The following is a 25849-nucleotide window of genomic DNA, read 5'->3' as shown; positions in this document are numbered from 1 at the left end:
TCACCTTCACACTTACGACATGAATTTAGTGACTTTTCCTGAAGTAAGAATTTTTAAAGAGTGTATTTGTTGCTTTAATGCTCATTCCCCCATAAATTCTTTTGGGCAAATGCTGCTGAGTGTGGTGCTCCAAGGGGGGGTGGGGGTGGGCAGTGCCGCCCTGGCCTCCTGCTGTGGCAGAGTCATGCTGAGGGTGCTGAGGCCCCCCTGAGCCAGACAAAGCCTGGCCTGTCTCTCTGAAGGTCCATTGTTTATATCCTGGGAAACAGTATTTTTGTCTAAATTTATATTCATTTTAATCATTCTGTTACTCTTTAAGTTAAATAGTTAGATCTGTTTTATTGACTAGCTTATTAGCTTTGGAAATTTGGTATATTTGTTTTTAACTCAGTAATTTTCACAATAGGTAGAAGCTTATCAGTATTACTTGAGGAAAAATTTCAAAATAAACATATGACTGATTCTTCTCCCACCCCAGCATGGTGGGGGATGTGTATTTTACAACATTCTGATAACATTTGCCACTTCAGTTGAGAAGGAAGTTTTAGTAACTTGGTAGAGATTTTAGCTTAACTTACACTTAGCCTTTTTTGCCCCGACATAATTGAGAGGAACCCTCCCCCCACGTACAGTAGTGCATCATTTGTGACACAAAAGCAGCTGTACACTGCTCTTGAAAAAAGAATTTTTAAAAATCTAGCTAAATCTTCTACCCTTTCAACCTATAGGGAGGAGACTGTGTTGAGAAGGGGGAGCTCAGACTCTTTTCCCCTGTCCTTTGTGCTGTTTCACTGGTTCCTTGTCCTTTTCAGTTTATATCTTGTAAGTAGACAGTGATACTGTCAGAGTAAAATAAAACAAATTAGAGAAGTAACACATTAAAAAGGAAAGAAGCAAAGATGGTTAAACATACCGAAATGAAGAGAGTAGGTCAGTCTCCTTATTTTTCCTTCCCTTCCTTAACTCTGTGTCTCCAATTGACTGGTATGCAGTTATTTTAGGATAAACAAAAGGTGGAACCACCTCTTGAATTGGAAGCTGAGGCTGCAGCAGTGGCTTGCCGCCATGCTCGGGTTCCCGCCCCACGCGGGTTATTTCTTGCTCCTGAACAGGGCTGTCCTCATCTTCTGCATGTGCTGCAGCATGGCGGGTCCCATTTCCTGTCGCCTTTAAACCCGCCGGCTCCAGACACCAGCTTCCTCTTTGCTTCCCCCAGGCTTGTTCTGGGTCCGCTTCCTTTGTCCTCTTAAGGTTCTTCCCAAGCAAATGTAGCCCTCACAGGAAAGAAATGGATTTCCTCAAGCTATAAACTCTACCATTGCTAGTGTTTACTTAGAACTCCAAACAAGGACTAGGTCTTACTGGCCTTCTCTAACAATTTGATTGTTTCTCTTCCTCCCTTTCTAGATTTTTTCTAGGAAAACAGATACACATAGAGATAAATATTCCTTCTGTACTCTTTCCTAAGGTGTGATGTTATTCTACCTCTATGAAATAGTTCTCCAACCTGGAAATGGTCTTAAGAGAAATTTTTTAAGAAGAAAGAAGCATTAAGTGGAGTTTTAAAAATGAACATGACTTTTCTTTATCCTTGCCTCAGTTTCTCTGTGATTCAGATTCTGTAACTGAAAAAGCTGTGCCCTAGAGATAGGACTAGGCCACATGTCCATGCATTGGTATTCAACCGTTTTACACTTGGGGACCGGTGAAAATAGAATTATTTTGGGGACCGCCAAGGCAGAAATCACCCTGTGCACAAGCAGATTTGACTAAGATCATTGGGTCTGTAATCTTCATATGACACTAGGTGGCTAACTCTTTCACAGGCCGGCAAAAAATTCTGGCAGACCCATTCGCGGACCGGTGGTTGAAAAGCACTGCATTAGGGAAGAGAGTGTTTTGTTCACCATCTCACCCCAGTGCCCACTAAAAACTCAGTGAGTGATGGAAGAGGCAAAAGACCTGCTGAGTGGGAGGGAAATAGTTCACACAACAATACATACTTTTACAACAAAAAAAGGTTATTACCGGAAGTTTTGTTACTTGGTTTCCTTGGAAAGCCTTCAGTTCTTTCCAAAATTATAAACAGAGATTTATAAAATTGGAAGGATTTAGAATGTTCAAAGTAACGATGAGGAGTAGGAATGAGGTGGTAGAAGTAGAACATTCACTGCAGAGAAGTCACAGGCTGCAGGCTTAGCAATTGGGGGCATTTAATGTAGGGACAGGTTAACCTGAAGCCCGTGACATCACTGTGCAGGGAAGAGTCGGGATCCTAGAACCAGCATCGTTAGGACCACCTGAACCTCTGCGTTCACTGCAGTCCCCTAAGGACGTTGCAAAGTAAGTGCAGTCTAATGATGTGTGTAGAGTAGTAGGTAAGTAATACTTATTTCATTTTACTAAAATAGGTATTTTTAAAAATCACTATATATTTTTTTTTCTCTCTTCTTTTAAAAGTGAGAAGAGGGAGGCAGAGACAGACTCCCACATGTGCCTGACCAGGATCCACCCGGCATGCCCACTAGGGGGCGATGCTTAGCCCATCTGGGGCGTTGCTCCGCTGCAATTGGAGCCATTCTAGCGCCTGAGGCGGAGGCCATGGAGCCACCCTCAGTGCCTGGGCCAACTTTGATCTGCAGGAGGGAAAGAGAGAGATAGAGAGAAAGGGGACGGGGATGGGTAGAGAAGCAGATGAGCGCTTCTCCTGTGTGCCCTGGCTGGGAATCGAACCTGGGACTTCCACATGCCAGGCCAACGCTCCACCACTGGGCTAACTAGCCAGGGCTATTTCTATTTAAAATGATTAAAAACTTAAACATTGGTACATAAATGGTTTCATCTTTTTACTCCAAAATATATCATTCCTTGAAAATGTGATATAAGTGATACTGACTAGGTCATAAAGGAGTGATATAATAGGTGCCCTTACTGACATACTGTATATCAAAACATGCAAAGCTGTAAGAATGATGGATGCTGTGTAAATAAAAGGCACTATTTATTTAGTTCAGCCCAAGTTGATACTTTTGAGAATCAGCATCTTAAAGCTTTCAAATACTTTCCTTAGGCTTTTCATTTTGCATCTGTTTCCTAAAACAGCATTTTATAAATATTGATCTTGAAGAGGCAGTGTTTTTTAATTAATTAAAGGACAATGTACATGTAGAGAAGTTTTAAAGAAATACATATTTGATGAGTTTGAAACATCCAGAAACAGACCATTGCTACTATAGAAAGAACCCCAGAAGCTCCTACTCCTTGTCCTCTTTCCCTACACCTCACAGTTCAAAGGTAACCACGTCCTGATGTCTAATAACATATTTTAATTTGAAGAAATGGTGTTAACATTAAGTAGTTTTGGAGAGTCCCTTAATGAGCTTGTGGTAAAGAAGAGCATGGATATAAACTGTTAGGCTTTGTTTGACTTGTTTCTCTTTCCGAAGAAGGAGGATTGAATTAGAACAAAGTGCTTGGACAGTTTGTGTTTGAATTTGAATGGACTCAAGTACCTTGTTGTAGAAAAGATGGAACTCTATTCTGTACATTTCTCTGCTTTGAGGAGAAACAAAATTTTGTAATGTCAGTTTCTTTTTTGGCCTGTGTCCAGCTTCAAAGGGAATTTAGACTAAAGGCCTGTTTGCTTTTGACATTCTGTCATCTTTCTTTTTTTTTTTTTTGTATATTTTTGAAGTGAGAAGAGGGGAGGCAGACAGACAGATTCCCACATGCACCTGACCAGGATCCACCCGGCATGCCCACTAGGGGGTGATGCTCGGCCCCTCTTGGGCGATGCTCCGCTGCTACTGGAGCCATTCTAGCGCCTGAGGCAGAGGCCACAAAGCCAACCTCAGCGCCTGGGCCAACTTTGCTCCAATGGAGCCTTGGCTGCGGGAGAGGAGGAGAGAGATAGGGAGAAAGGAGAGAAGGGAGGGTGGAGAAGCAGATGGATGCTTCTACTATGTGCCCTGACCAGGAATCAAACCTGGGGCTCCCATACGCCAGGCTGACGCTCTACCGCTGAGCCAACTGGCCAGGGCCTGTCTTTCTTATTATTAAGTCAGTGTCCTTATTTACAGTTATCCCCAGGACTTATGTAAGGTATGAAAAATGTTTCCCTTCTTTACACACTTCTATTTACATTTTACATTGGAATTTTGGAATTAACTGTTATAGGTTACTTAAAGTTAACTTTTTTCCATACAGAAGAGAGTGGTCAATAAAAGGTGATTTGGATGGATTTTTCCAAACCACAGGCTTTATACTATAAATCTTTGCCTATTTTAGTGTTCTTTGCATTCTAAAAAATCTTATGATTTCAGTCAAATTGTTATCTTTCCTTGTTTATGAATTGAATGGTCTCTTAAGCTTTTGCTTAAAAAAGAAAAGAGCACGAGAGAGAGGATGAGGGAACATGCGTGAGCACTTTCAAACTGTGTAAGTTGCCAGAGTGGGGACCCCATAGGAAAATTGGTCCATTCAATCATTGTCTTGTTGCCTTGCAAACTCGGTTCTCTTAGATTTGATTGAGATTACACTTTAAGACTACTATAGGAGACTTGGTCCCCAGCTAGGACTTCCAATTGGGAGTTCATCTGGTATATTTTTACTGGATTCCTTTTTATCTATTATATATTCTGACTGTTTCTTGAAGATTGTGATAAAATACACATAACAAAATTTACCATTTTAATAATTTTAAGTGTACAGTTGACTATTTGGTTTTTAGAACTTTTATTCATTTATATCAGGTCTAGTCAACAGACTTTTAAAATTGAAAAAATTTTTTATTGAATTTATTGGGGTGGCATTGGTTAATAAATTATACAGGTTTCAAGTGTACAGTGACACATTATCTGTATATTGACGTGGAGAGAGACTTGACTTGAAGTCTCATCTGTCCCCCCTCTACCCTCCTATGTGGATCAGCTGTGTGCCTTCTGCTGAGGTTGGTAGATCATTGGAAAATTTTGAAAGAAATATAAATATGGCCCCTGTTCTCAAGAAGATTAAGTCTCATTAGGGAAACAAGATATATGTGCAGCAGTTAAATAATAATTCATGTAGATACGGCCTTGAATATTCAAGGAAAGCTTTGTGTAAAGGTTCTTAATCGTGGTGGTTTGAGAGGAAGGGGGAAGTGGGACCTAAAATAGCATGTAGCATACCAGCTAGTCCAGTGTTAAGCCTATTGTCTTTCTTAGTATCTTGTGTTTTCCTAGTGTTGAAACTCCCATGGTTTTTTTTTTTAAATAAGCTGAACTTTCAGAAAAGGGGATATCTTATTAGCACATAATTTATATATTTTTAAAAATCATAGAAACTTGCTTTGCAGACTCTATTAAAAACCCAAATGTATAGTGATAGAAGGGTTAAACTTCCTATTAAAATTTTATGCAAATGTCTGTGTTCATGCAGCATTAAACTTTTCAATATACATATTACCACTCGGGAGTAGGTATTTCATTAGTGAATTTAGAACAGTTGAGGTTATAGTTTTTATGAAAAATGTGTAAAAATCAGCGTGTAATGAAACATATTTACTGAAATTAATCTTGAATATCTGCTATTTTGCTAATCAGGTAAAAAGTTTAGAATGGGTATATTTTGTGAGTAAAGAATGAGCTATTAATTGTGAGTAATTTTGTACTGACACGTGATGGTGAAAGGTGATGCTGATTTTGTTAGTAAAATGTCTGTGATGGGTCAAGGATTTTATCTGGGCTGAACATAATGTCATAAACAGTGAGAATTACAAAGTGAAAACGTTTTTTCTCTTGTTACCTCTGTAGACAGGCAAACGCACACTTGGGACCCCCCTGTTCACGTGACATCAAGAGGAAGCGGAAACCCGTGGCTGCAGCCTCTCTGTCCAGTCCAAACGCAGGTAACACCTGTCGTTACTCACTGAGCGCCTGCTGGGCGCCAGGCCCTAAGTTATGTGTTTACATACCTTTTCATCTAACTTTTAGATTAAGGCAGGCCATTTTAGTCCCATTTTACATGGGAAAAATGAGAATATGAGAAGTCATTTCCCAAGGTCACACATATTTTAAGAATTTGAACCTAGTTCTGTTTGACCCTGAAGTCTGTGTTTTTCGCTGTGCCACATGGCTTTTTTGAGTTTGAATCTCTGTATTTTCCTAACAACAATCTCTAGTCATCTGTGTTTTTGTTCTAGCACAGATAGGAAATTAGCTCTTGTGTTAATGAAAATCCCATTAGGGTGGCAGTTTCATCAGTAGCCAAGGAGCCACATGGGTTTATTTACTTTTTTATTTAGTACACAGTACAATGCATTCTCACTGTTTTTATGTATTGTAGAGTGCTAATATTTTACCAGTCTTGACATTTCTAATAAAAAAACTATTTTTCAAGTTAAAACCTTTTCATTTTCTGAACAAATGGGGATTACATAAGTATATACCTATGTCAAGATTCACTGAACTACATACATATTTATGATGTGTATGCACTTAATTATATGTATGTTATCCTTAAATGAAAACACAGGGTCATAGTTATTTATATGTATCTGTAGACTATTGGATGTCTACAGATTTTTTTCCTTTGGAGTTAAGAGAAGATAGTTAAATGTAATTAGTAATTATAGGAAATCCTTTATGTTATTTCAATATAATTTAGGGTGAATTGCTCTGGATAAAAAGATCATATTTGGTTGTAGGATCTATTCGAAATAACTACAGTTCTTTTTCCCCCCTACTTTTTATTATGTAAGGTTCAGGTATACAACATTATAATTCGACATCTGTATACAGTACAAAGTGTTCACCCCCAAAAGTATTGTTATTATCTATCATCGTACAGATGGCTTCCCTACCCCCTTTTACCCACCCCCCAAACCCTTTCTCTGGTAACCATTTATCTCCTAATTACTGTCTTGATGATAGTGAATTCACTCTGTGGAATTTGAGTAGCATAGATTATTTTCTTCAGAAAACACTGTATATTATAATAAAATACTGTGTGTTGATATGTATTATATGTAGATTAGAGCAATTGATGGTTGAGTTGAGAGTGGATTCTGTGGAGAGGTAACTCTTTCCCCTATCTTACCTCAGTAAGTTTCAGCTTGCTCTGAAATTGACCTCTTTAGCTTCTGTTTGAGAAGACTGCTTGATAATGGCTCAGACTAAGATCCTCATGATAATGGCCATGTCCTGAGCTAAACCCTTTGCATACATTATTTCACTTAATCTTTGCAACAACTTTATAAGGTAGATGCTGTTTTTATTCCCAATACGCACGCAATATTTGAGGCTTAGAGAGGTTCATCACTTCCCCAAGGTCACATGGTTGGGAAGTGCAGGGCCAAGGTCAGACCGGGTTTCCTGTGGCTCTAGTGCCAGCTGCACTCTCACAGACCGCAGGTGCGCTGTCTTACAGAGCAGAGGACGGATTGCTTCCGTGCTGTGACTCCGCCCCGGAACCCAGACTGCCATCCAGTCTGTGGTCCTGGAAACATTACAACACTGGCTACCCTTTTCTCTTTACTATCTAGCTTCTGCTTTTTGTTTTTAATTGTTTATAAGAGAAGAGCTATTGAGAAGAGTTTAAAATCTTTATTTCATATTCAAATTGGGAAATGTACTGGGAGGTTTAAACAAGACTTGAGCATTAAACCCTTCCTGGACTGATCTGAACTCCTCCCCACACTTGTTGACTGAGGCTTGCTTCCCTGAATGTTTCTTTTTTTCCCCTTCACAACCTGAGTGCCCCACGGAGGTGAAGGACATAGCCTGAGCCTGCGCCATCAGTCAGTAGAACAAATGGGCTTGCTCTGCCTAACATTGGGCCATCTCGGATTCTACCTCTTTTATAGAAATGACTGATGAAGAGGGGTGCGTTCCGCTTTGCCGCCGTATTAATCCACATCAGGGGCCAGCTCCTGGCACTAAATCACGCTCCTGCATACATCTGTTATCGGATTCCTCACCAGTGTGATGAACACGACTGCAGATAGAGGCTTCCTTGTGTCATTCTTTATAGGATTTTCCTAAAAGAATAAATAGCTCAGATCTCGGCCAACACTCTCCCCTGTCACTGTGATGAATTCAGCTTCTTTCTTAAACATGCAGCCACAAATCTTTTCCCTTTTCCCCTCCCCCACTGGTGGAGTATTTTGCTTTGGAATTGACTGAATTTAAAGATATTTAATAAGGCTAGCGAGGTAAAGAGCAGAAAGGAGTAGCATGCCTTGTCTTTTTCACTGATACTAACAAAAGGCTCAGGAAAAGGATCTTTCCATACGGTCAAGTCATTGAGTAGATCCTTTTTGGAAGTGTAGCACCTTTAATTTCTTGTTTTTATGTCCACTGCTCTTCTTGTTATGGCTTTATACACACAGGTGTGTGGTGCACAGAGCCACTGTGGATCTGAGTGAGTAGCCATGTCACTCTGCTCATAATACCTGACATACCAGAACAGGGAGCCCGGCAAGGTATGACCCTAGGCCGAAGTGGATTTGCTGTGTATGCTTTGAAAGAGTGTAACTGGAAAAGAAATAATGGGTTATTTTCCCAAAATTTGAGATTAAGTAGCTATAAAAACCAAAAGGCACTCAGGCAAAACCCAGATTTCATTTCCTTGAGATGGTTTTCTTCATCAGAATGGCAGAGCAGAGCATGTGTGAAAGAGAAAGAGGGAGAGAGAGAGAGAGGAAGCATCAACTTATAGTTGTGGCACTTTAGGTGTTCTTTGATTACTTCTTATATACGACGAGGGTGGAGAGGGCTCTAGTTGAGCCAGTGACCCCTTGCTCAAGCCAGTGACCCCTTGCTCAAGCCAGCCGCCCCACGCTCAAGTTGGTCACCTCAGGGTTTCAAACCAGGCACCTCGGCGTTCCAGGGTGAGCTCTGTATACTGCACCACCACTGATTAGGCTAGTTTTGAATGTGTTTGAACCTTGCATTAATGGAATGTCATATTTTATAAGTTACAGGTATTATCCAGTTTTGTTCTTGAGATTCATTCATGTTTCATCCTGCCAAGTCTATTTTTTTTTTTACTGTTTGAATATGATGAATATACCAAAATTAAACATTCCTGATGGACATTTGGATTGTATCCCATTTTATGCTGTTGTGAAAAATGCTGCGTTGTTCTGTGGGAGAGCACGTGCAATAGTTTTTTCTGGGCCACTTCACACTTTAAGGATGGCTGTATCCCCAAACAGGAAATAGCCAAGTGTTGGGAAGGATGTGAAGAAATCAGAACCTTTGCACATTGCTGGTGGGAATGTAAAATAGCGCAGTCGCTGTGGAAAGCAATGTGGCAGTTTCTCAAAAATCTAAACATAACTTTTTCAGCTGGAATCACCATCTTCCAGTAATTTTCCAAAATGGCCACACAAAGGGAAAGAGGAGAGGCACCCGCTATGTGTTCTCTAGGCCTTTTAGAAAACATGGAGCTGCTCCTCTGGCCACATGCATGCAAATCTACAAGAACGGTGATATTGTAGACCTCAGGGACTGGGCACTGTTCAAAAAGGAATGCCCCACAAATGTTACCATGGCAAAACTGAAGTGTCTACAATGTCCCCAGCCTGCGGTGGGCATTGTGGTAAACAAACTAGGTGAGGGCGAGATTCTTGCCACGAGAATTAATGTACATCTTGAACGTACTAAGCACTCTAAGAGCTGAGATGGCTTCCTGAATCATCTGAAGGTAAATGATCAGAAAGAGAAGGAAGCCAGAGAGAAGGTACCTGGGTTCACCTGAAACACCAACCTGCTCCGTGCAGAGAGGCACCCTCTGCGAGAAGTGACGGAGAGGGGTCCGAGCTGCTGGAGCTCAGGCCCTAGGAATTCATGGCATGATAAGTTGTAAAAATAAACTAAAATAAAATGAAAAGATCTCCATACTGTTAAAAAAATCTAAACATAAAACTACTGTATGATCCAGCAGTTTTGCTTCTGGGCATATGAAAGAATTGAAAGCATAGACTCAGATAGGTGTTTGCACCCATGATCTAGCAGCAGCGTTCACAAAGCCGAAAGATAGACAGTTCACCTGCTCCTTGCTGGATGAAAGGATAAGCAAAATGTGGAATGTCCTATGTACTAGGGAACATGGCTCACCCGAGCGCCTGCATGATTCCGAGTGAAATTCTGATACATGCTGCAGCATGGAGGAAGACATTCTGCTAAGTGAAACAAGCCAGACACGAAAGGACAGATAGTATGTGATTCCAGTATATGAGGTACCTGGAATAGTCAAAGTTATGGGAAAAGAAAGTAGAATGGCAGTTGCTGGCGGTGGGAGAGGGAGAATGGGGAATCGCAGTTCATTGATGTACAGAGTTCCCCTTTGGAATGATGAGAAAGTTGCAGAGCGGATGGTGGTGATGGTTGTGAAACAGTGTGAATGCACTTAGTGCCACTGAACCGTGCACTTACAAATTATTAAAATGATACGTTCTATGTTATGTATATTTTCCATAATGAAAATCATATAGCAAAAAATAGTTTTCCTAGGGTAGAGTTTTTTTCACTTCAGTTAATGACCGTCTAGCAATGGTAAATACAGTTTTGTGAAGTTTTAGTTAAATGAGTGAATGAGTGTGTATGTGCGCGAGTGTAAAAGAGAGAGATTGATTGGGGTTGTGAAGTCAAATGTATTTCTTGCTCTTGTTGTTTGAGGTTCCAAAACATTGGAAAGGCACTGCCCTCAAGAAACTCTTGTACATGTGCCATAGAGTGATAGCTTTCTAAGACTGTTTTTCCAGTAACTCACTGTAAGAAATTCCTGTCTGAATATATATGTGGGTGTACATGTAAATCTGAAATCCTTGGGCGTGCTCTGAAAATTTTTATTCTTTTTCATTAAGAAGAAAAAAAGTGCTGGTCATGACCCACTAAACTGACTTTGTGGCCCACAGTTTGAAAATTACTACTGTAGGTTACAGTTCTGGAGTGGAATTATTGAGTGACAGGGTAAAAATGAAACTTTCTAGATTTTGCTCTATGTTTGTAAGTGTATATTCACTGTCAGCAGAGTGGATGTGATGGTGGTTTGTGCTACTCGTCTCGGGAATTTGGAAATGTGAGGACAGTGGCTGGTTGTCCCAATGACTGAGGAGTGCTTTTGGCATTCAGTAGAGAGGGTCCAGAATGTTCAGCATTCTAAAATACACAGGACAGCCCTGCATAAACAGTTCTTCTGTCTAGAATGTGTTTAGTGTTTTTTTGAAAAGCTGGGCTCAATTGTGTGATTTCTGTACCATTTTCCTTTTTGTTCACTATTTATTGGTGACACTGTCATATTGGAGGCATGGGATGTGATAGAAGGGATATAGGGCTTGGAGTGCAATAGCTGAATTTGAATCTTGCTATTTAAACAGCTCTATTTTGTTCCTAAAGAATTTTCTGTTCTCTGTATGGCTTGTTTTTCTGACCTGGAAAATGGAGATGACAATACCAAATAATCTTACTAGGAAATAAGATTATGAGTGCAGTGTTAGCCTAGTATAGTGCCTAGTACATGAGTGCTTGCTTAGTAAGTGGTAGTTACTAGGTTGTAAATTCATCTTTCTGAATTTACTCATTTGTTCAGTTAAACCCGTTTTTGGGGGTAGAGAAATTCTTATTTTACTTAAATCTTGCCTTTATTTCTTTGTAAAGGAAAAAAAAAACCTTATGTGGCCACTTGGGTTAGTAAGACATAAGATATTAGAATTGAGAATATTTGGGGTTGAAACATCTCTCATTCTAATTTTTCTCCCTTTGATTTTTTCCTTTTTCCTCTTCTGGTCGCAGTCTTACCAGCTCACGTGGATGCCATGGAGCCAGCCACAGCAGCGTCACAGGCCCAGAACTCCCCAGACTCCGAGTGGGTGGTCAGGACCTGTGCCACAGAGAAAGCCAGTGATGTAGCTGCAGCGACGTTTTTTAAAATGCCACAAGAAAAGGGCCCTGGGTGCAGCTAGAGAGCAGAGTTCACCCACCAGGAGCCGATGGGGTGTTGTGAAACAAATATTAGATTTTGTATTATGTAGTCTTGCATATCTTAATTGATATTCCTAGTCTGTTTATCACCAGGACTGGTTCCTTCCTCTTCAAAGCAGTGAACTCTTTCTCTAAGAAAATCATGTTATGGAAATCTGTGTTTTTAAAAAAAGTTAGTAAAAGAATTGGTGCAGCGATTTTTTAAAAAAAATAAGGTCATCCTATATTTGTTGCATTGTTATTGCTATTTCAACAGTTACCTACAGCTCCATTGACCGAGCTGTTGGGTTTTTACAGGTGTTGTTTTTTTCCCTTGTAAAACAAGTAACTGCTTTTGCATACTTTTTGTGTAGAGCTTTTAACATCATTTGAGGAAGTTCCAAATTTGCAGTCAGTTCCAGATAGATTTAAACATTGAGTTAAGACCTGTGTGTGGAATTGTGTTTGCAGGAGGAAGGCTGGCCTTTGACCCTGGCCTTGACCCACTCAGTGTGCCAATAACAGCAATCCACCACGGTCTCAGTTTGGAGCCTCAGAAGCAACACCAGCAGCATGGGACTAGGGGACTTCTTCCAGTCTTCTGGATGGCCTATGGGATCACCAGCAGCTGCATTGTACCTTGCCTCATCTCCAGAGCTCGTGTTCTTCCAAAAGAGGACATTTTATAGACACACATACACAGATTGGTATAATGAAGAAGGTGGTTTAACTGTACAGCAAACTTAAACTAGTCAGTGGATTGTGTGTTAATACTTCGTGTTGCAGTGTAAGCTTTTATATACTAAACGGGATTTTATTGTTAGTTTATAGGTCAATAACCAGCAGCAGAAATTCATACTCTGTTATAATAATGGCTTCTTGGGGTTATACTTTGGGGAGGAGAAATGTCTCTAGCCATACCTTTATACTTGGCGTGTTTATGACAGCCCAGCTGCGTGGAGAGTAATGCGCACAGCCATGCCTGAAGCTGGATGCTATTTTATCAAAATGAGGAATAAGTGACTGCCCACAGTTGCTGGAGAAAAGCCACTCTTTCTAAGAAAAGTATTATCAAGAGTGTCTTTCATTTAGGGGCGTGGTTGATAGAAGAGTTCTTTTTTTTGTACAAATTGAGTACATTTACTGAAATTACATAAACTGTTCTCTAGTGCTCACTGCTCTGGTAACGTTCTAGAGGAGTTCCCACTCTTGCACCTGCATAACGTGCTAGAGGAGTTCCCACTCTTGCACCTGCATAACGTGCTAGAGGAGTTCCCACTCTTGCACCTGCATAACGTGCTAGAGGAGTTCCCACTCTTGCACCTGCATAACGTGCTAGAGGAGTTCCTACTCTTGCACCTGCATAACGTGCTAGAGGAGTTCCCACTCTTGCACCTGCATACGTGCTAGAGGAGTTCCCACTCTTGCACCTGCATAGTTTCTGTGCTCAAATCGGTGCTGAGGGGGACAGAGCCTCCCTCCCTAGAGGGCAGATGTCCCTTTTTCTCACCCAGAATGTGATGGTGGCTGTTTTATTGTGTTCCCTTTGAAACTTACAGTCCTTATCAGTGGTAGCTCCAGAACTTCCTTGTCTGTGGGGTTGGTTGTCTTTATGCGGCACTTTATGTAGTTCTCAACATGTTCGTTGTCCCTTAAAGGAATATAGTGGAGGGAGGGGCAAGTGGTGATATGAGGTGAGGGGCAGCCGTATACCAGCGTGGTATCCCCAGGAGCCGCCTGGTTCTGGTGTGGTAGTGAGTGCATTACGTGGCCCTACAGGCTGCCCGTAGCCTAGACGATGTGATGTCTGTTGACCACAGGATGGTGCTCCTGAATTTAGTGGTGAAGGTAGGCCTGATTGCCATGTTTGCATGCTTACCTAGCCCCCTAGTGTCCTGAGGCACACATACTTTGTTGGATTTGAGGCAGAAAACTGTGGACAGATTTTATTTTCATTGCACTGAACTCTGGGGTTCATGCAGAGCTTGGTCCTGTGATCGTAGCTTGTGAAGACCTCTAGTTCAGGTAGCATCTTTTCTTCATGGCATGTTGCTTGACAGTTCTCTGTTTTACCTGTGATTAAAAAAAGTTTATTTATACAGCTTTACATTTTTAACCTCTCTGATGTAAAGGTAGGTGGCTGCTGCCATTTTACAGAAACAAGAGCTGTCACTGTTTAGTAATTTGCTCAAAGTCACATAATCAAGCCAGGATTAAAATCCCGGACTTTCAGACTTTCTCTGCCCTGGGTTAAAATCTTTTGTTTTTCATCGATAAACCTGAGTTGCCTGAAGACCCCCGTGTTTGAAACAGTATGCCATGAATGTTTGTCGTCTGTCTTGGGCATGCTTAACTATGTGTTTCAAATACTTGCAATAGGGATCACCCCCAAAATGTCACATCTATCTATAATAACTGGGGAAGAAAGTTAACTGCCTAAGAAAATAGCAATTAAGTACACAAGTACTTTGCAACACAGGTTTTTATTTTTATTTTTCTGATGTTTTTCTTTTTCTTTTTTATTTAGAAATTAAATTTGATGGGGTGACATTAGTCCATGGGCACACACAGGTTTCAGGTAGACATCTCCCTGGCATATAATGTGTGCTCATCACCCAGAGTCAAGCACAGATTTTTAAATTGCATTCTCCTTGTCAGTTGCTGCAAGAGCACGCTTATGGCTTTATCAACAAACTTACTCTGGTTGTTTCTGTGTAAATCAATTCCAGAGGAACCTGAGAACCAGGTGTAGTTAGAATCTTAAATTTTAAATCTCTTTTTTATATGGCAAATTTTATAATGTCACAAATTTAAAAAAGTCTATTACCTTTTAACAAAAGACAATTTCAATATCAGGTTTATAATATAAAAAACCTCTAATAGCACTACTTCCTTCGAAGGTAATCTTTGAGCTTACATGTATTTGATCAGCTCAAAAGTAATAACTGAAGCTGGGTTTCATAGTTCTTCCTTATTTCAGGGTTCTGATTTATCCCAGCTGGCTACACAGTCTGCCTGTCTGAATCCTAACGTATATTTTCCTCAGCAGACAAAAGTCAAGACCTCTACTGCTATCATTCATAAAAGTGAGTTTGCTTATGAGTTAAGGGAACTGGAGATTCTTTTTTCAGATGCAGTATTTTAAAGGGAGCAACTTCATTCGCATCAAAGCTCTTGTGTTGCTTTTTGGTAAGAACTGTTCAGAAGAGGAAATTAGTGGCTATGACATGATGCCAAATTTGGGAGGGACGGAATCGGTTCTTTATTGACTAGTATGTGCTTTAAAACTTGAATTATTTCAAAGTCAAATATAATTGAGAATTTCAGATGGCATTGTTTTGCTGGGCTATGAAACAGATTGTATAAACAAGCCATTTGGGCAGCAAAATGACCAGAAGCTGAAATAAATCTAGTCTGCAATGCCTGTGACATTCTTTGCTAAGTAAAACTCCACACCTAAAACAGGTAATTAGACTATTTATGAGTCCCAACTAGATTAATCTATCTTTGCATGTTGCAACCAGGAACACAGTTCAGACCACAGCAGGGGGAGTTCTGATGCTGCAAAGTAGAGGGGCAGAGTTACCACAGAAGTCACCTGGAGAAGAGAGCTAGGCTGGCACTGTCATCGCTGATGTGATGGCTTCTCCGCTGTGGGTCCAGGCGAAGGCTTCTGAGGATGCATGATTCATTTCAGGTCTTTGCTGTGGTGAGCTGGACGCTTCTTGTTCCTGGGCTATGTAAAATTCTCAATGTTAGAAGCCATACTCAGTACTCTCTGTGTGTCTGGTGAACCTTACCGGAGCTGGATGAGAGCAGAGTGGCTTACTCGAGCAGCTGTGGAGGCAGTCTAGTTAGGGGCATCGCTTGCAGAATGCATCTTGGTTCATGAGGTGGCAGGACGGACGATAGAAACAGTTAGCTAAGCTCACTGTCAGCTACTTCCTTTGTTAATGCTCGAGCTCTCCGTTTTACTTGTCAGTATTTCCTTATCTCACACTTCAGTCTTGACAGTTAGTGGAGTTACAGATGGTGGATGCAATTAAGAGAGGTTCCTACCGCATCAGAACACAGTGCAGAGGGAAAAGGTGAGGAAGTTGGTGGGTTTTGCTATTAGCACTAAACACAAAGTGGCCCAGAGGTGTTTCGTCTACTTTAAGATCACAACAGATGAATGTCAAGTGCCTGCAAGCAGCAACATGGAAAAGAAACAAGGAAAATGAGTGATATTGCCAAAGAGTGTGGATTACAAGGTGTTTAACAAGCCTGGCAAAACAAACTTATGCCATAAGAAGAAAATCTGCCACTGCAGACCGACAGGCACTTAGTAAAATTGCCAAATTTGGGGAATAAAAACGCTGAAAGCACAGTATTGAAGAATGGGACATATTCTGAAGATGTTCACCAAGGAAAGCAATCTTGGCAAGGCCCAGAAGTGAAAAGGCAAGGGGAAGAGTGGAGACGCTTTCAGTAGGGCTGCTGGGATGCTCAGATCAACAGCATCGGTGCACTCGGCCCCACCTCACCTGCTGAATCCAAAACTCGGTGACTGGGGCCCGGCTTCTCTCACAAGCCCCCCAGAGGACTCGGGCACACTGACATTTGAAAACTGCAGGCTTTGCCACAGTTAAAAAGAACTGTTTTAATGTACTGGTAGCCCCCTGAGCTCTGAGGTGCTCTTGTGTTTTTCTCCATCAGAACAGAGATGATTTGTGTATGATATTTTGCAGAAACTGTTAATGCTTTTATTTCCAATAACTTTTTCCCTCAAACTCCTGAAAAATCACCTGGAAATACTGAGAAAGGATCATGGGGAGGAAAATGCTATCAAGGCCAAATTTAGATGAATGGAAACAAAGTTTTTAAAGTGTATTAAAATATAACCATGAATTTTTAGTCTGTGAGTGATAGTCATTTTTCACAATTGATAGTAAAACATTTGTGTACGATAATGCCATTCATGATTTTGTGACATTTGCTCATTATATGTTGGTTTCCTGGGAAAATGCTATGCATTTTCCAGCATCACAGTGGTGAAGCCCTTAAAGCATGATTCACAAAAATGGGAAAAAAATTTGGAGGAAAAGCCACCCTGAGTACATACCATATTTCCCCGTGTATAAGACACTCTCATGTATAAGACGCACCTTAATTTTGGGGCCTGAAATTTGTAAAAAAAATGTATTACGTAAAGTTATTGAACTCAAGTTTTATTCATCATAAAATTTATACAGTTCCTCTTCACTGTCAAAACTCCCATCCATGCCTGACCTGTGGTGGCGCAGTGGATAAAGCGTCAACATGGAAATGCTGAGGTCGCTGGTTCGAAACCCTGGGCTTGCCTGGTCAAGGCACATATGGGAGTTGATGCTTCCTGCTCTTCCCCCCTTCTCTCTCTCTTGGTCTTTCTCTCCTCTCTCTCTGTCTCTCTCCCTCTCTCTCTCTTTTCTAAAATAAATAAAAAAAAAACCAAAACTCCCATCCATTAGCTTGTCCTCATCTGTGATGACAAATTACTGTCTTCAACAGTAAGTGCACAAACAAGTACAAAAAAGCCAGAAATGCAAGTTTAAAAATCTACAACCACTGTAGATGCACCCAGATTTTAGATCCCAATTATTTTTTTAAAAAGATGCATCTTATACATGGGGAAATATGGTAGTTTTTATACTAAATAACTGTTGAGTTATTTGTAATCTTTTGCTAGGATTTAATCTCAGTATCTGCCAGCCTGTTAAAATCAATTTTCAGTTATCCCACGTACTCATATCCTATTGTCTTTGTTTTACATTTCAAGTAGTGCTTCTGTAGGGGTTGGTTGGGGACCAGTAGCGACAGCATGTTATATATAAATATTTTTGTCTGACTCATGGGTTCAGGGTTTTAGAATATGGTATTCTATCGCTTCTCGGCCTTTTGGCTAAGATCATGTGTAGAATATGGTATTCTAATCTTAAAGTTTTGAAATGAAATCATGCCCACTTTTTTCATTAGATTTTATTTTTTTTGAATTGAGCTGGGTCTAGCTGACTACTGAAGTCTATGAATCCAAGTCTTCTCTTTTTGGGAATGCGTGTGGCTAAGGAGGAGTACTCTAATATCATTTCCTCAGACACCCTTGTTGTTTTGTGACCAGGTCTTAATTTATAAAGGTGACTGAGTGACGATATGGAGGTCAATGCCATTGAGAGAAAAGTTGAACGTTAGTTTCCTTAGAAACACGAGGCATGGCTTGCCATGCAGGGCCACAGGGTGAACGCCAGGTTCGGATCCGGAGGTGAGGATCAGGAGCAAATGATAGGTTTAGGCCCGAGCCTGTATCAGAGTTTCCTCCCTAAAGGCAAGGCAGGGAGGGTTAACAGTTTAGGAATGGCTACTCTGAGTAACTCTGGGTCCTTTGGACTGTAGTGTGGCCTCTACGTGCCTGGTACCTGGCCCTGGGATGTTTGCTTCCTGGGGTGTACAGGCCAGATGGGGGAGGTATGGCTGGTAAGTTCGCACATCGAAAGTGCACTGCTGGCTGAATCCTTCACTCTAAGAATTGGCTAGCTCTGGGAGGGGCTGTCTCCCCCCAGCCAGAAATGTTTCTGAAGATGTCAAAACATCATCATTTATAGAAAATTAAAAAACATGATTAATGTACATGTGTAGTCTGTTTACCTCTCATTTTTATTTTTACAGCCTTTTATTTTTAAATTTTTTTTGCAAGATTTGATTGCATTGTTCTTGTCCTTAGACCATATTATACTAAAGATGTATCAAGTTTTGTGCACAAAACTTACTTAAATGTATTATTTTTTGTGTCATTATATAAAAAAACAATATACAGGTATATCCCTCTTACTGATTATAATAAAGGATTTGATTTTTTTTATCCCTTTACATAAGATTGAATTTTTGAATATTTAAAATCCTTATGTAACTCTGTAGACAGGTGATATAAAAAAGTATTGTAAAAATTTTCCATTAATATTGCTAGTCTTCCAGTGTACCTTTAGATAAACATTTTTTAATATTAAGTTTTTTACTGAATTTATTGGGATGACATTGGTTAATACAATTGTACAGGTTTCAGGTGTACAATTCTATCATACATCATCTGTATATTGCATTGGGGGTGTGTTCACCCCAAGTCAAGTCTCCATCACTTATTTATTCAAGATGTGGGAATATTAAAAAGATTAAGATGTAAATTATGAATATTAATGTTTTCTTTAGAAGTGAGTACTGACCCTTGCATATCTCTTATTCAGATGTTTTAATTGAAAAAGAGAATATCAGAGAACTTATAAATGACCTTGGTGGTTTTGGCTTAAATCAACCCAATTCACTATGAATAGATTCTGTGTCTTGCTCCTTCCAGTGGGCCATGTATTTCTCCATGAAAATTATCACTATGCAAGTCTCTACCACCCCCTAGTCATGGCGACATTTTGAATTTCTCTCAATATTTATCTCACTCAACCTCCCCACCTGTTGTCAGCACCTATTGCAAACTGGCCATTTAAAAAATTTTCTAACCCCTCCTCAACCTTAGCAGCTCACCTCCCTTCCCCTTACAGATAATAAGAGCATTGGACAGGAGTCCCACTTATGCACCTTCTCATACATCCTTCCTCACCTTTTTTTCTTGGAAGTGCCTGCCCTGCTCAGCACAAACCAGTTCTCCAATGCCCTAGATCCCTCTCTCTTGATCAAATAGATGCCTTAGTCAATCTAACTACAGCTTCTCACTCCTGCTCATACAGCTTTGCATTTAAACATGTTCAAAGACTCCGTCTTCAAACAAAAATACCCTTCCTTAGCCCTTGGAACCCCTTGACTATCACTGAAGCACTGCCCTCACTTGTACTTCTGTCCCTTAGTTCTCAATTCCCTGAACCAGTGGTTTTTATCCCTGGCTCCACAGTAGGACCACCTGGGGAGATTTTTTTAACATTCCAATTCGCCCAAGCTGAATCACAAAGCTGAATCACATTGAGATGGGGGGTGGGGTGGGTCAGGCTCCAGTCTTTCTGAAGCAAAGTACAGGAGGGGCTGAGAAGGGGCACTCTCAAGCCTGGCCACCACCCTCACCACCGTTAAAATTGTTCCTGCTGGGTTCACCAGTGACTCCTCATTGTCAAATTTCAGTCCTTAGGTTGATCTTCATGGCTTGATCCTAGCATTAGAATTCTTTCTGGGCCCTGCTCTCCTGATTGTTCTCTACTCTTTGTCAGTCTCCAGAGGTGGGCAGGTTGGTTGGTAGGTCAGTCCAAAACACTGAATGTCTGTCTCGCCTCACCTCCAGTGCTTCGGTTAATACGTATGTGCTGGTGAGTTCCTTTGCCAAACCACCTTAATTCACTGACTTAAAGCACAGGCTTAGAGGGAAACATTTACCTATACTGTACATTTCTAGGAACACCTACTCAAAGTCTGCTCCTTCCCTCATTTCTCTTTGCTCCTCCTCCCAGCCCGGTAAGGTAGGGAGAATTGCTTATCACATCAGATTCTAAGCTGGATCATCCTACTTACTAGTGCATGGAGTTGCTGGTCATGAAAAGTCAGGCTTGAACTGTGGTCCCTCTGCTTTCTCCTTTCCAGGGACTTGAACTGGCAAGGAGGCCTGGGCCCGCTTCTGCACGCAGGGAGCCTACCCCCACCCAGAGCTCTCTTCAGTTCTTTACTTTCTGCTGCTGCTAAGGTTTTAGTTTGGATATAAGGGGTAAGACAGACCCATTTTATCACCACTTTTTGATCTTGGGTACTGTCTTGGGTCTTTATCAGAAAACTACTAATTAGCTCTACTACTAATAAGGTAGAACTTGATATCCTGCTTCACTGCCATCACTGTGTGCTGCCTCTGGAACTACACCAAAGGGTCTTGTGTGTTCCTGGGTTTTTTGAGCCACGAGTTTGATTCAAAGTCTGGGATGGGTGAATCTGATGTGTAGTCACGTGCCTTTGCCCTGACTGTAGGAAGTGAGAATGAGGTTATGTGGGATGTTTCACTGGACTGGATGAAACTAAGGACACTTCAGATGCTGGACAGCTGATAAGAATAACAAAGGTCCCCTAGAGCCATTGCCCTATTCACTGATTCAAAAAACATTTCTTGAGCACCTACTAAGCCAGTGTTCCTCAGAGATCTTGTGGGGAAGAGGATGGCTGTCCTAAGGCAGGGTATCCTGAGGTTCTTTGGATATATTCTGCAAACTCTAGAAACTAGTAGAACCCTTTTCAGAGCTGGTAACAACAACAAAAACAGCTATTTACTGAGGGATAATTATATGCCTTCATATAGTCTCACTTAAATTGAAATAATTTTAATCCTCAACACCTCTAAGGCAGATATTTTTATCTCTGTTTTAAAGCAATGAGATATGCTTACAGTTATAGATTAACTTGCTCAAAGCCACATAGCTAATCAGCATAGATTCAAACTCCAAGTCTGTCTGATGCTAGAGTTTCTATTACCAGTCCATTCACAGTTGCTTCGATAGGGAAACAGCCTGAGTATCTCATATGTTCAGACTGTTGCTAAACATCTCATAGAACTACTAGCAAAATGGCTTTCTTGACAGTCTTGGCCTTTTTTCAGTAGATGTATATAGAACATACTTTATGCCAAACACTCTGCTAGCTGCTGAGTATACAAAGATGAATGATGCCATGGGGGTTGTGGTCTTCTGAGGAAGACAAGGAAAGCAAATTATATATATATATTTGTGTGTGTGTGTGTGTGTGTGACAGAGACAGAGAGAGGGACAGATAGGGATAGGCAGGAAGGGAGAGAGATGAGAAGCATCAATTCTTTGTTGTGGCACCTTAGTTGTTCATTGATTGCCTTCTCATATGTGCCTTGACTGGGGGACTACAGCAGAGCGAGTGACCCCTTGTCAAGCCAGTGACCTTGGGCTTCAAGCTAGTGACCTTTGGATTCAAGCCAGTGACAATGGGGTCATGTCTATGATCCCATGCTCAAGCCAGCAACCCTGTGCTCTAGCTGGTGAGCCTGTGCTCAGACTAGATGAGGCCACACTCAAGCCTGCAACCTCGGAGTTTTGAACCTGGGCCTCCGTGTCCCAATCTGATACTCTCCACTGCACCACCGCCTGGTCAGGCAAGGAAAGCAGATATTACAATGCAAAGTGACAAGTTTTGAGATAAGAACAGGGTATTTTGGCAAGAAGGAAGCCACTCTTGTGGTACAGGCACATGCACAGTTGGAATGACTAATGGAGCAGAATAGAAAATTCAGAAACCCAATTGCATATGAAAATTCAGTATAGCCCTGGCCGGTTGGCTCAGCGGTAGAGCGCCCATTTGCTTCTCCACCCCTCCGCCGCGCTTTCCTCTCTGTTTCTCTCTTCCCTTCCCGCAGCCAAGGCTCCATTGGAGCAAAGATGGCCCGGGTGCTGGGGATGGCTCTATGGCCTCTGCTTCAGGCGCTAGAGTGGCTCTGATCGCAACATGGTGACGCCCAGGATGGGCAGAGCATCGCCCCCTGGTGGGCAGAGCATTGCCCCTGGTGGGCGTGCCGGGTGGATCCCGGTCGGGCGCATGCAGGAGTCTGTTTGACTGTCTCTCCCTGTTTCCAGCTTCAGAAAAATGAAAAAAAAAAAAAAAAGAAAAAAAAAAAAGAAAATTCAGTATACAGTAAGGGTGATATCTTAAGTCAGTGAAGGGAAAAGATGGACTGTAGAATGAATGGCATTGGGATAACTGGATAGCTATATGGAAAAAGACAGTTGGATCTGTTCCTTACATTACATACCAGAATAATTTTCGTATTGATCAGAGATTTGATTGTGTAATATTAAGCCATAAAATTACTAGAAAAACTGGCCTGTGAGCCAAATCCGGCCTGAGGCCTATTTTGGGGCTGCTGGGAGCTAAGAAAGAATGGTTTTATTCCCTTTGAAAGGGTCTAATACACAAGAAGGAAGAGGTAAAGGACATGAAATTATCTGGTGGCAAACCCTAAAACACTTACTAAAATATTTTAAATATTAAAAAAACAAAGATTGTCAACCCCTGCTCTAGAATCTGCGAGTGAGGAACGCTGGCCTAATGACATTGGTTGGTTCCTGCATAATGCCACTGGGCTCATCTGGACAGCGCTGCACCACGTGTCTTTGGGGCTCCTTGGACCAGTAGGAAATACTCTCCACCCATTTGGTGGGAGAGATTGTAAATTCACATAGCAAAGGGTGGGATAGAGTGAAAGGTAAAGAACTTGGGTCAATCATGTAATTCTTCAAATTAAATAAGACTTAAAAATCTAGATACAACAGAGATATATTTGACTATGCTAAAACAAACAGGAAACAAACACAAAATAACTCTGGCATGCAAAACATTTCATAAGCAAAATAAAATACAAATGATAACTGGGAAAACACATTTGCATTTTATCTCACAGATTAAGGGTTAAGGTTCCTAATTTAACAGAGCTTCTAAAAATAGAGAAGATCACATGGAAAAAAGAGATAGGAGCAGAGAGTTCACAGAAAAAAATGCAAATGCTCTTTAAACATAAAAGATGCTCAACTTTCTGTTGTCATTTGATTTTCACAACAACCAAATGAGATAGGTATTCTTATCATCCCCATTTCACAGATAAGGAAACTGAGTCAAAAAGGGGTAAAGTATTCTGCCTGAACTCAAATAACTACCATATTTTTCGCTCTATAAGACGTACCTGACCATAAGACACAACTAGGGTTTTAAGGAGGAAAATAAGAAAAAAAGTATTCTGAACCAAATGGTGTGTTAAAATATTTAATAAAATATTGTATTTTTTGCTCCATAAGACGCATGGGCATTTTCCCCTCCACTTTTTGGGGAAAAAAAGTGCATCTTATGGAGCGAAAAATACGGTAATAAATGATGGTGCTAGGATTTGAACCCAGTCAGGCCAGCTCCAGATAAAAGAGTAATTCACCATGACTAAATGAGGCTTATTTCAGAAACATAAGGATCATTTAATATCGACTAGTTGGTTGTTGCCTTAATATAATAAAATATATTTATCTCAATCCAAAGCCAGCATCATGCATAATTGTGAATTAGAGAAGCGATTTCATTGCAGTCAGGAACAAGAGAGATATCCACTGTCATCACTATTACTTAAAATCATTCTGTGGGACTTAGATAAGACAATTAGGAGAAAGTAATTCAAGGGACAGACATTAGAAAGGAAGAGGGGATAAAATTATAATGTGCAGATGATATGACTGAAATGTTCACCTAGGAACTAAAGAGGACTAAACAAAAACAATAATTTAACAAATTAGATGGCTACAAAATTAATTTTCAGAAATCAGTAGACTTTGTGTATTCAATGTCCAATTACATACATAAGGAAAGAAAAGACCCTTTTTATAAAAGCAGCAGAAAACATGCAATATTAAATACTTGGCCCTGGCAAGTTGGTTCAGTGATGGAGCATCAGCCCAGCATGTCCTGGGTTTGATTCTGTCAGGGTACACAGAAGTGCCCATCTACTTCTTCCCTCCCCCTCTCACTTCTCTTTCTTCTCCTCTTGCAGCCATGGCTCAATTGGCATGAGTTGGCCCAAGGCACTGAGGATGGATGGCTCCATGGCCTCTGCCTCGGGTGCGAAGAAAAGCTCAGTTGTTGACCAACAGATTAATGCCACAGATGGGCAGAGCGTCGCTCCCTAGTGGGCTCACTGTGTGGATCCCAGTCGGGGCACATGCAGGAGTCTCTCTGCTTTCCCTCCTCCTGCTGAATAAAAAGAAAAAAAAAACCCTTAGGAATAAAATTAAGAAATCTGTAGAAAACTTGAAAATGCTAATAAGATACACAAAACAAGACCTGAACAAATAGAAAGATATATTGTGTTCTTGCATAGAAACAATCAGCATCATAAAGAAGTAAATCTCCTTAGTAATTCTATAAATTTAACGGATATCCAATAAAAACACTAATAGGATTTATTTTTTTTAATATATTTTGTTTTAAATAACAAAAAATGCTTTAAATATCTGTATATACCTGGAGAACAGTGTGGTACAATGAGGGGAAGAAACACAATCTTTGGAAACAGAATTGGCATAAAATGTTAGCTCTGCTCTTGATGAACTCTATGGCTTGGAAAAATTACTGACCTTAGCCAAACATTAGTTGATCCAACTTTCATTGGGGGTCATATTATAACCCTCACAGTATGTAAGTCTTTGTATGGACATATTTCATTTTTCTTGGTTAGTTACTTAGGAGTGGAATTGTTGAGGGTATATGGTAGATTTACATTTAACTTTTTAAGATGCTATCAAACTATTTTTCAAAAATGTCAGTATCATTTTACCTTTCTGTAAGCATGTATGGGAGTTTCTGTTTCTTTTTCTTTAAAAATAATTTATTGTGTTTACATAGATTCTAGTATCACCCCGAATTCCCCTCAACATCTCCCTTACCCCCCTGCCCATAGTGCCCTCCCCCCTTCCCTTCAGGTTTATCCCATCCTATCATCCCCTTTCCCTCTGTCCTCTTTTCCTCTGGTCCCTTTGATCCCTCCTCTGTCTCAATTCTGTTCCTCAGTTCACATTGTTCATTGGATTCCTCAAATGAGTGAGGTTATATGGTATTTTTCTTTCTCTGCCTGGCTTATTTCACTTAACATAATAGTTTCCAGGTCCATCCATGTTGTTGTAAAAGGTAAGATTTCCTTCTTTTTCATGGCCCCATAGTATTCCATTGTGTATATGTACCACTGCTTTTTAATCCACTCGTCCACTGACAGACGCTTGGGCTGTTTCCAGATCTTTGCTACTGTGAACAATGCTGCCATAAACATGGGGGTGCATTTCTCCTTTTGAAACAGTGAAATGGTGTTCTTGGGATATATTCCTAAAAGTGGGGTGGCTGGGTCAAAAGGCAGTTTGATTTTTAAT

The 25849-nt window shown here is 40.7% G+C and overlaps 1 protein-coding gene, 1 long non-coding RNA gene and 1 other non-coding gene across 6 annotated transcripts in view; 2 read left to right on the top strand and 1 right to left on the bottom strand.

Moving 5' to 3' along the window:
• The window catches only part of GPATCH2L (G-patch domain containing 2 like), a 58708-nt gene extending 41867 nt beyond the window's left edge, over nucleotides 1-16841 (top strand). For all 4 annotated transcript variants that reach the window (XM_066341437.1, XM_066341436.1, XM_066341434.1 and 1 more), the window contains 2 exons: nucleotides 5793-5887; nucleotides 11778-16841. In XM_066341437.1, the coding sequence (XP_066197534.1) occupies nucleotides 5793-5887; nucleotides 11778-11947 (265 nt within the window). In that variant the 3' untranslated portion in view covers nucleotides 11948-16841. The remainder of the gene's footprint in view (nucleotides 1-5792; nucleotides 5888-11777) is intronic.
• LOC136375733 (uncharacterized) lies at nucleotides 12178-18757 on the bottom strand. The gene is made up of 2 exons (XR_010746104.1): nucleotides 13376-18757; nucleotides 12178-13160 (listed from the first exon to the last, which is right to left on the bottom strand). It is a non-coding gene; the product is annotated as an uncharacterized lncRNA (long non-coding RNA).
• On the top strand, nucleotides 17846-18043 carry LOC136377712 (U2 spliceosomal RNA). Its single transcript, XR_010746376.1, has one exon. It is a non-coding gene; the product is annotated as a U2 spliceosomal RNA (small nuclear RNA).
• Nucleotides 18758-25849: the final 7092 nt, after the last annotated feature.

The sequence above is a fragment of the Saccopteryx leptura genome, chromosome 6 (assembly GCF_036850995.1).
Source record: "Saccopteryx leptura isolate mSacLep1 chromosome 6, mSacLep1_pri_phased_curated, whole genome shotgun sequence".
Classification (NCBI taxonomy): domain Eukaryota; kingdom Metazoa; phylum Chordata; class Mammalia; order Chiroptera; family Emballonuridae; genus Saccopteryx; species Saccopteryx leptura.
The sequence above is the reverse complement of the archived record's forward strand: the minus strand, read 5'-3'. Positions and strand labels throughout refer to the sequence as shown.